General features: G+C 33.0%; 1 protein-coding gene across 3 annotated transcripts in view; it reads right to left on the minus strand.

The window, feature by feature from the left end:
* Vps13b (vacuolar protein sorting 13 homolog B) overlaps positions 1-11904 on the minus strand; it is a 675222-nt gene that overhangs the window by 193381 nt on the left and 469937 nt on the right. For all 3 annotated transcript variants that reach the window (XM_033759979.1, XM_010619560.3, XM_010619559.3), the window contains exon 35: positions 32-169. In XM_033759979.1, the coding sequence (XP_033615870.1) occupies positions 32-169 (138 nt within the window). The remainder of the gene's footprint in view (positions 1-31; positions 170-11904) is intronic.

An 11904-nucleotide genomic window follows, 5' to 3' on the forward strand; every position in this document is an offset into this window, starting at 1 on the left:
TTATTTTATATATATATATTACTATAATCACCTGGTCCATTAAGAAAGTCTTTAAGTTGTAATGTGACAAGGGAAGGTGGGATACCACTCTTTCTGTCCGTTTCTCCAGGCACTGTCTGGAGCCACACAGTGCTGTAATCAAGGCCTTCAGGAAGTGTCTTCCCAAGATCTGAAGTGATAAAATTAAAAATATCAGTTACATTACTACATCTCATTTTAGTGTATGACATTTTGCAATAAATAATCACATTTACTGTGAAGAACTGGTACACGTATGTAACACATCTCAATTATTTTTCCCCCTTTTTTTGGCAAGTATCAGAATCATTTATCTGTAAGTCCTTATAAAGTTTAGTGTTTGAATTTGAGTTGATAAACAAAAAAAGTTATATAACTTCCTATAGCCTTCATTGTTTCATCTATTTGTGCACATATAGTATTCAAGTTCTCATATGGAAAAAGATAAAACTATCACAAAACCAGGGAAAGATTTCACAAAACCATGTTTTCCAGTACTAGTCCAAAGAGAAAAGACTTTTTAAATTTTAATTCATATCATCTTTGAATAAAGGTAGTTTCTTCACTCTGAGCTACTGACTATTAACAGTTTAATAGTTGGATTAAAAAAAAATAGGATGTTGGAAACAAAGAAAAACCAGCAATCCTGTCAGCTTGAAAACGATGCATATGTGTTCAAAGATGCAGTGCATTAGGACTACTTAAGGGTTATTTGATCTGTTTCAGAGTTTTACCAACTTACAATCACTTTTTACTACTAGGCTTTTGAAGTTACCTTCAGTAGCTTTCCCATAACCTTTTTAATGATAAAACTAAGCCAATCGAGTTCCAATCTTGACTGAAACATGATTTTTTTTTTCTATTTTGACACTTCTGTTTAATGTTACATAGTTTTTACTTTTTCTGGTTAATATTGTGTTTTTACAAAAGCACATTTTGGTTGTTGGCAAAAGTAAACTTAACTTGCTTTTTAATGTTTGGAAATACACTTCTTTATTAAAATAGCTCTTTAAATAAAAGTGCTATATCTTGATATACAGTATAGTAAGCTTTTAAAAATCTTCTAATATTCATTTTCTTTTTTGTTGTTTCATGATTGTTTCACTCTCAGTATTTTAATGGCCTCTGAATGTCAATTTTATAGGGATGTTCTTGCCCATCTATTCCATTTTCAGTTTACTTGAAACGTATTCTTAGAAGGTTATTTATTTTAGGTTTTATTGATTGGATTGCTTTCAAGAATAGCATTTACATACAGTGTATTATATTCAACATATGGTTATATAGTATTACTGTCATATGTGAACTAGGCATATAAATTCTGCCTTGGAATTTGTATTTCTTGACCTTATCATGTGATCCTTATGAAATTTGGCACATATGAACCTTTATATGATTTCAAAGAAAATACTAAAAGCAATTGTTCGTGACGTTAGATCTATGTGGTAAAGATCAAACACTAAGCTAGTGAAGTCTTCATTTTTTATATGACCACTGAATTTAAAGCAGTGAAAATATGCATAGTAGAACTGCTACACTAGTTTCTTTTTGAAAAACAATGGTCAGGTCTGGAGAAAGGATTATAGCAATCCATTGCTGGTATATGCCATACTCAGTGTGGGAGCTATGTAATCAAGACCTGAGTATTTCTAGGACCTAACCTATCTAAGTATCATCAAAATGTTTTTATAATTTTTCACTTTGAAAAAAACTTAAAAGCAAAACATTATGTAATAGAGAACAATGAACAGAAATGAACTAGATTAAGTCTTGCAATATATAATGGACTGGCCTTGAACTCACAATGTAGCCCAGGCTGGCCTTGAACTTGCAGTGATTCATCTGCTTCAGCCTCCTCAGTGCTGGGATTACACCATGAGCCATTACATCTGGCTCAAATGAATTATAATGATGTAGAAATATTAATATGATGTATAAAAATGACAAGTAAATAGGATAAGAAAATCAAGTAACAAGTATTGCATATACCACTTGTAGGGAGTATGAAAAAACTGTTATGCTTGTGGCACTTAAAAACTAAAATGCATTTAAAAAATAAAATAAAATCCATTTATTATACTTTTCTAGAGATAAGGATTCTGAGTAGCAGGGGAATGTATAACATAGCTAAGTATGTTATCTATCATATGAAACATCAACAACATGACCAAAAATAGAAAACATAAGACTAATATACTGTATATGATTACATAAAATGTTTGTGAAGGGTATCATGAATAAAAAGTCAAATAACAAAAATGATAAATTGTGGCCCAGGGATTCAATTCAGTGTAACTGCACCATGCCTGTATTGCAAGTACAAGGTTGTGCTTGATTCCCTGCTTAAAAAAAAAAAGACAAATTGCAACATATGTGACAGTGACAGAAAAGGTATCAATATAAAAGTTTCATACAGTCAATACAGATATCAATAATAAAACCAGTGGACACTACAATAAGAAATTAATGAAAAAAATGAACAATAGATGAAGAAAAGCAAATGACATATAAACATTTAAAAGAAATTAAGTCTTTACAAAAATAAACATTTTAAGATGGAGATTTTCATTTGTTAGACAGCCAAAGACTAAACACATTAATAATGTCTGAATTTGGGTTTGTGACTGGATGTCTACTCTCGTTCAATAGTGGTACATTTTCAGGAAGCATAATTTTGTAGTATACAATAAACGTTGAATGTATATTTCATTTGATTCATATAAACACAACAACATACTCATTGTAGAATTGTTCACCTCTTTTCTACGGGGTTCTTCACTAATTTATACAAGTAAATATTTCTTCTTTCTATGCCAGTTGTTTTTCAAATATATTCTAATGGTTTTTGCATGGACACTTTTTAATCAATATGGTAAAAATACAGTAACTTTTATTTCCTCAGTTTATCACTATGTAATTATAGATATTCTTATCATTTTTTCCCCTCAAGCTTGTGATATTCCCACCACAGCCATCTTGAATGATGGGATTACAGGCAACTGCCTCCATAACCAGGTCTACTAATTTTAGTTCCCAGAAGCATTTTAAAGTATTCAGTTTTACTTTTAGCTGTTTAAGCTTTATGGAGAGTGCTGCTTTATTAAAAACAGAAACAATATGTTCTGTTTCACTATTGAAAATATAAAAACTAAAATGAGAAAGACAAGTTTCATGATTGGATTAGATAAAAAGGCTGTAAATATCTTGTGGGGAGGTGAAGAAGAGGAATAGGTCCTCTCATGCACAGTGGATAAGAGTGTACATGTAATAAAGTATTTTGCAGAGTTGAGAATGATTGCCAAAACACTGCATGTTCATGCCCTTTGAATCAGAAAAGTCATCTTCAAAACTCTACCTTTAAGAACTACTAAAGAATACACAGATAAATGTCCAGAGAATTTGTACTGTACTCATTTAAAATATTAAAAATTTGGGAAACAGAAAACTAAATATCCATCTATAGAGAAATGGTAAAATAATGAATAGTGCACAAATCACTATGTTGCTGTATTTTTTATGCTCTCTGTTCTATTCTAAAAAGAAGAGTGGGTCTTCTGAACTGATATAGAAGACTTCTAGAGGGAACTATTCAGGTAATACTGAAAACAGTGAAACAGGACACTAGCAAATCCAAGTCTGAGAATCTACCTTTATACATACATACACATATATACACATATTCACTTTAAGTACTGGAGGACGAGTGCCTTTTAGGACCTTGAGGATGGTCCTAAACATAAGCTGATATATAGACATGAAAGTTAATCAGGAATGAAAACAAAATAGGACTTTTTACAAGCATTTATAAAAATTAAAAGAAAGAAACTGAGATCAGCATACTCCTGTTCACACTGTCTATTATGAGAACAGAGGCATACCCTGAAGGAGGCCCTCTATTTCTTTTTTTTTTAAGTAATATTTTTTTCTTATCTTTAATAATTTAAAATTTTTAAATCTTTTTCTTTTCTCAATTTTTAAATCTTTTTCTTATCTTCTTTTTTTCTCTCTCTCACCCTCCCACCTTGATCTTTATTACTCTTTTTGTTTCTGTTCATATCCCAATTTGAATTTATTTTTTCTTTTCCTTTTCTTCTCTTTTTCCTTCTCTCAACTGCCATTCATTTTTTAAAAAAGTGATTATTCTCTAGCCTCCCTGTTTCTATTAGTTTGTTTTGTTCTTGCATATATTTTTTCTGTCTTCTATTATCTTCAACAGCTTCCTAGAGTTTGCGATCTTCCTGTGTCCTCTGACCCACTTCTAATCTTTCTCTATCTTATCTATCTATCTATTCCTCCATTCCCAACTCCTTCTAAGTCCCCAACGTGAAGGGTAAAATTGCTGTATTGAAGAGTTTATTCACTATAAACACACTTTGGGCTCGTCCATGATTTTGATTTAATTCACACAGTTAAAGGGGATAGATTAATAACTACCAAAAATTGTCTTTTTCTAAGCTGTGCTTGATGCTATTGTATTGCTGACTGTATCACCTGGACTAAGCTGTTGTGATTAATCTAATCAGTTGTCCCGTTTGGTTTAATGAAAATGAGATTGCCTCAGAGTTACTGGAGACTCAAAACTTAAATACCAGCTATATCTAGAAGATCAAAGTATTAACCCAGGAATTAAGCCAAGGACAGTACCAAAAACAAAAATAGAAATGAGAAGACATTTAAACAAGGCACAAATACAGACTTTCACCTCACTGAAGGTAAACTCTGGCAGAAAGGAGGTGGAAAAGTCTGACAGTCAACCATCTGGACATCCTGAACCAATAGAAGAAGTAACAAAGCAGATAAATGAGGCTCTAGAAAAATTCAAAACAGAAATAATTTCCCAGGTAACCACAGAGATGATGAGAAGAATGAAAGACATAATTAGAGGCTCTAGAACAGAAACAGATTAAAAAAAAAATAGATGAGCTCTGGATCATGATATAAACCATGAATGACCAGCATAGAAAAGCAATAGAAACTTTTAATGCCCAATATGGGAAAGAAATGGAATCCATGAAACCAGTTCAAACAGATATCCAGGAGATTAAAAACTCTACAGAAAGCATTTGCAGCAGAATGAATGAATATGAAGATACAATTTCAGATATAAAAGATAGGATTGTGGTCAGTGACAATGAAAGGAGAGATCTCTTAAAAATAGTAAGGGATCATGAGAAATCAATCCAACCACTCTTAGATGATGTAAAGAATAACATAAGACTGATAGGAATCCATGAAATAGCAGGAATAAGTAGAAATGACATAAATAAACTGTTCACAGAATTAATGACAGAAAACTTACCAACAGGGATGCATTTGATATACAGATAAGTGAGGCATATAGGATTTCAAATAGCCATGATTAAAAAAAAAAAACTACAACTAGATATATAATAATCAAGATCCCTAAAAACCAACAGAACAAAATACAAGCAGTTAGAGAAAAGAAACAAATCATATGCAAAGAAAAGCGTATCAAAATCACAGCACACTTTTCAACACAAACGCTCAAGTCAAGGAGAGCCTGGAGTGAGGTATTTCAAGTCCTAAAAAGAAAACAACCTCCAATATAGACTGATGTATCCTGCAAAACTGCCTTTCAAAATTGACGGGGAAATATGATACTCCCAAGAAAAAAAAACCCTGAGAAATTTCATGAACACCAAACCAGCACTCCAAACACTTCTAAACAATATCTTGGAAAAAGAAAATGAAGATCACAACTCTGTAAGGGCAGAGAGAGAAAATACACCAGGCAAGGTAAGAAATTAAAGGGAGACAGGGGGAAAAAAAACAGGAAAATAACATGACAATGAAAAGTCAATACATAACAGTTATAACCATATTATAAATGTTAATGGTCTCAATTCACCAATCAAAAGAAACAGACTGGCAGAACGGATTAAGAAGCAAAATCCAACAATATGCTATATACAAGAAACCCATTTAACCCATAAAACAATTCAGAAACTGAGACTTACAGATGGAAAACAGTTTTCCATGCAAAAGTAGCCCGGAAAAAAGCAGGGGTAGCTATCTTATTTGCAGACAGAGTAGATTTCAAACCATAACTAAGAGAGACAAAGAAGGCCACTATATCCTTGTAAAGGGAACAATACAAGAGGAAGAAGTGACAATCAAATATATGTGCACTAAATACTAATGCCCCCGACTATACAAAACAAATATTAATGGATATAAAAATGAAATAAGCATTAATACAATTGTAGTGGGGGATCTCAATACTCCACTGACACAGATAGATTATCCAGACAAAAAAATCAACAACGAAATAAGAGAACTGAACCAAGTTATGACCAAATGGACCTAGTTGATATCTACAGAGTGTTCCACCCCAAAAATTAGAATATACATTCTTTGGGCTGCACATGGGTCATTCTCCCAAATAGGCCACATGCTAGCTCACAGAACATGTTTAAGTAAGTGCAAAGGAATTGATATTATTCCCTGTATATTATCAGACCATAGTGCAATCACACTGTATATCAATAGCATAAGAAATCACAAGAACTTCACAAACACATGGAAATTAAATAACACCCTGCTGAACAAGCAGTGGTCACAAAGGAAATTAAAGAAGAAATTAGATTCTATAATTACATGATAATGCTAATACAACATACAGGAATCTATGGAACACAATGAAAGCAGTTCTACAAGGTAAATGCACATACTAGGAAAAAGGAGCGAACTCAAACAAACAACCTACTACCTAACCTTAAGCTCCTAGAAAAAGAAGAGCAAGACAAATTGAAAGCTCATACAAAGGAGGTTGATTTTTCAAAAGAATAAGTAAAATCGATAAACCCTTAGCCAACTGTATCAAAAAAGGAAAGAAAAGGCTCAAATTCATGCAATTAGGATGAAAAAGGTGAAGTCCCAACAGAACCACCAGAAATCTAGAAGATCATCAATACCTACTTCGAAAATTTGTACTCGGAATAAAATGGAATATACAGAAGAAATGCACAGATTCATATATACATATGAACTTCCAAAGTTCAGAAAGAAGATAGAAGTCTAAGCACCCCAATTACATACAGCGATATTGAAAATGTAATTAAAACATTACCAACAAAGAAAACCCCAGGTCCTGATGGCTTCACTGCTGAATTCTACAAGACATTTAGAGAAGAACTATCCCCACTACTCTTCAACGAAATTGAAAGGGAAGCTATACTTCCAAATTCACTCCTGGAAGCAAATATTATTTTGATTCCAAAACCAGGGGAAGACCCAACCAAAAAAGAGAAATACAGCCCAATATCCCTAATGAACATAGATACAAAAATTATCAAAAAGATACTGGCAAACAGAATACAGAAGATCATTAAAAAGATCATACACCTTGACAAAGGTGGATTTATCCCAGGAATGCAAGGATGGCTCAACATACATAAATCAGTAAGGTAATACACTATATTAGCAGAGTCAAGCACAAAACCCATATGATCATCTCAGTAGATGCAGAAAAAGCATTTGACAAAATTCAACACCGATTGATGATAAAAACCCTATAGAAAATTGGAATAGATGGTATTTATTTCAATCTGATAAAGTCTATCTATGACAAACCAACAGCCAATTATCATACGAAGTGGTCAGAAAATGAAAACATTCATGCTAAAATCAGGAACAAGACAAGGATGTCTACTATTACCACTTCTGTTCAATACAGTTCTAGAAACATTAGCCACAGCAATTATACAAGAGAAAGAAATGAAAAAAATAAAGGTAAGAAAGGAAGAAGTTAAACTGTCACTATTTGCTGATAATATGATACTCTACATAGAAGAACCAAAAAACACCCCCAAAAGACTTCTAGTCTTAATTGACAGATTCAGGAGAGTAGCTGGATACAAAGTCAAAACTCAAAAATCAATATCCTTCTTGTCCACAAATAACAGACTCACTGAGAGAGAAATTAGGGAAACAATTCCTTTTACAATAACATCCCCCAAAATGAAATATCTAGGAATCAATCTAAGAAAGGAAACAAAAGGCCTCTACTCTGAAAATTACAGCACTCACACTTCCAAAACTATACAGATTCAATGCAAACCCGATAAAATTCCAACGGTACATTTCACAGAAATAGAGAAAACAATCCAATAATTCATTTGGAATCAGAAGAGACTTAGTAAAAATCATTCAAGGTAACAGAGACATGGTAGGGGGTATCACAATTCCCAACTTGAAACTATACTACAAAGCCACTGTGATGAAAACAGCATGCTAATGACAAAGAAAAAGACCTGAGGATCAGTGGAATAGATTTGAAGATGCAGAAACAACACCAGATATACTCAGCTACATCATCTTTGACAAAGGAACCAACCATCCTCACTGGAGTAAAGATAGCCTCTTTAATAAATGGTGTTGGAAAAACTGGATTTCAACTTGCCAAAGATTTAAACTAGACCCCTATCTTTCCTCATGCACTAAACTAAAATCCAAGTGGATTAAAACTTACTAGAAAGTAATTTAGGTAGAACTCTCGAAGACATTCACATAGGAAAAGACTTTATGAACAAATCCTCAGCAGCACAAAAACTTGCACAAAGAATCAATAACCGGGATCTCACTGTATTAAAAAGTTTTTGCAATGCACAAGAAACCACCAACAGAGCTAAGAGACAACCTACAATGTGGGAAAAAATTTATACCAGCTACTCTTCAGACAAGGACTACTATCTAGAATATATATATAAAACTCAAAGAAAGCAAACCCTCAAATAAAAAGACCCGATTCCAAAATGGGCATCTGAAATGAGCAGACATTTCTCAGCAAAAAAGCAAAAGCAGCACATAAATGAAAAAATGTTCAACACCTCTGGTCATTTGAGAGATGCAGATGAAAACAACATTTAGATTCCTTACCCCAGAAAGAATGGCTGCTATCAATAAATCAACCAATAACAAATGCTGGCAGGACTGTGGGAAGAAAGGAATGCTTCTCCCTTTTTGGTGAGAGTGCATACCGGTGAAACCACTGTGGAAATCAATATGGAGATACCTCAAAGAACAAGGATTAGAGTTATCCCTCTGATAATTAAAAGTATCATATCACAGTCACATATGTGCACCCATGTTTATAAGTGGCACAGTTTGCAATAGCTAAAACTTGGAAACAATCCAAACGCCCATTAACTAGAGACTGGATAAAGAAGATGTTTTTTACTACTCAGCCATAAAGTATGAGAAACTAGAGACATTTATAGCTAAATGGATGCACATAAGTGAAATAAATAGGACAGATGAGTAAATACTGAGTAGTTTCTATGGTGTGAAAAACTAAAAGTGTAAATAAGGTTCAAATGGTATAATTGATAATGTGAAATACAGAGAAAATGGCTAAAGGGAAAGTTGGAAGGGGAGGGGAAAGGAAATATGGTAAAAGAAAAAAATGTGAAAAAAGGATAAAATGGAAACAAAGTGTTTTTAAATGAAGGGGGTGAAGGGAGCATAGAGTTATGGGTAAAAAATAAGAACCAAGACATATCATGTAAAGGTACAAGATCTCAATGATACATGTAACTGCATTGTTTGCTTTAAATGTACCAATAAACTTAATGGGAAAAAAATTTAAAAAAGAAAGAAAATAGTGTTTCATAGGTATTCAATGTTTATCTCTCATCACGTAAAAACTGAGTAAACAACAAATTCTGGTAATGTATCACTGAGGAGTCTCTGTGCCTTTATTATGTTAGGAGTTTGAGAGCCTGGCCTTCTGGGGCAATTACAGGGGTAGATGATTCAGCAGGAAACAAAATGAACCAACTGGCAAAAATGGGTAGCAGAATCGGAACTAAGAATAAAACCAACTGTAAAAGTCTAGGAAATTTCTCTGAAGAGATCAAAATTATGATGATTATTTCCCAACAAAATATTAGGACTAAGGTCTTTAAATGTATATCTGACTTATGATTGAGACTATTGAACAAATGATAAAACTAGTATCACCTCTTTCAGTTTTGGATAAAATCTCTACCTTGTATATGCCTGTAGTCATGGTGGTTGGCTGAAGGAATAATAGCAGAAAAGTAAGGCAGAATCCCAGAGAAATGGCTCAAGTTCCAAAGGCACCATTTCATCTTTTACATTCAAGTGCTAAATACTGAGGATATGATTTCTAGATTTCTTGCACGGTATTTAACTTCCCTTAATTCCACCAACAGGACTAGAAAACAAGTTACATTCACATTCATCAGGTTTCATATGCCTAGAAAAGCACTAGATAAATTAAGGTTAAAAGAGCTTAACAATAGAGTGACAAATAGAATTGTTTTATTTTATTTCTTTAAATTAATGAAATACTAGAAATACTAGAATTGTTTTATAATAGAAGATCCTTCAGACTTCTCCATACTTAGTAAACATTTATCTATCAAAGTACAAGAAACTAACGGAATAAACTGCTGATGTTGATGGGTACATTTACACTGTTGTCCCTAAATCTAAGAAAGGTTGGGTGAGGTGGCAAATGGGTCAGAATAAATGACAAAACAGCTCATAGCTATAACGCTTTTACAAAACAAGCCACAACTCACTTTGAAAACATACTGTTATGGACAAAGTTGTAATATTCATTTTCCTTCTGGGCTGATGTGGCCTCCAAAAGAAAATACTATTTCATCATACCAAGTTGTAAAGAATATCTAAAAAAAAAAAAAAAATTTACAAAAGACTTGAGTTCCTGTGTTAATCAGGATACTGGCTTTGAAAATTTTTTGATTCAGATTCTATTCTTTGTTACGAAGATTTTGCTCTTCAGAAAAATCTTACTTTTAAATTTCTTGGAAGAGTTTTCACTGAATGCAAGTGGTATTTTGAAGTGCTACTCACTATTATTTTGTGTATTTTCTATGTGCAATGATCATTCATAGAATTAAGTATAACTTTGCTTATCATTTGGATTGTACAAAATATAATTCAGTGCAGTCAACTCAAATGAAAAAATATATTTCAAACAAAGTTGAGTTTTTTACTAAGACAGTAAAGAAAATATATTTTACTTTCCCTACAGATTTCAGTGATAATTTTCTCATGTTAAGACTGATGTAACACTAAATATGCAATAAAGTCCAATTACTTTCACAGTTGATTCTAAATGTGCTACCTGTTTCCAAGACACAATTTTTAACATTTTTTATACTATGAATAAAGAACTTTAATTTTTAAAAAAAACAAGTGCCACAAAAGTCTGTTCATTTCAAAGCTAAGTGTCTAGGGTGAGACTCTAAATTGACATCATTTTCCTCCTCATTCTCCCCTCTCTTTTCTGCTGTTTACTTTCATTAATCATGGGCATGCAGTAGACTCTATAATAGGTGTCTCCTGCTTTCTCTTGACGTAGTAGTGCTTGGCAGAGGAAATAGTTAAGGAAACAACAATGCTGCTTTTCCTTAAATTAATTTCTTTATAATACCTTTGTCTTTTAGACTTCTGTGGACATGAGTGCTAACTTAAATATGAAGCAGCACCAACAACTAAATTTCTGTATGCAGGGAAGTTTTCATAAACTTGTGCTATTGAAAAAAGTCTTGTATTTCAAATTTAGGAAATAAGTCCTGAGAAATAAGCCTTTGATTAATTAGGCCTTAGAGTACCTCATTTTTAATCTTTGTTTTTGTTTTATGGTACTGCATATTGAACCTAAAGCCTCTGAACTGAGGTATATCTGCAGCTCTTCCAAAAATTTTTGAATTTTGAGACAAGAATCTCACCAAATCAGTAAACTGCCTAGGCTGGACTCACACTTGGAATCCTCCTGCCTCAGTTTCCCAGAGTATGCTGGGATTAAAGGAGTGTTCTACCCATCTTTTGTGTGTGTGTGTGTGTGTGTGTGTGTGTGTGTGTGTGTGTGTG

This window comes from Fukomys damarensis, unplaced genomic scaffold, assembly GCF_012274545.1.
Source record: "Fukomys damarensis isolate Sample0158 unplaced genomic scaffold, DMR_v1.0_HiC HiC_scaffold_5, whole genome shotgun sequence".
Classification (NCBI taxonomy): domain Eukaryota; kingdom Metazoa; phylum Chordata; class Mammalia; order Rodentia; family Bathyergidae; genus Fukomys; species Fukomys damarensis.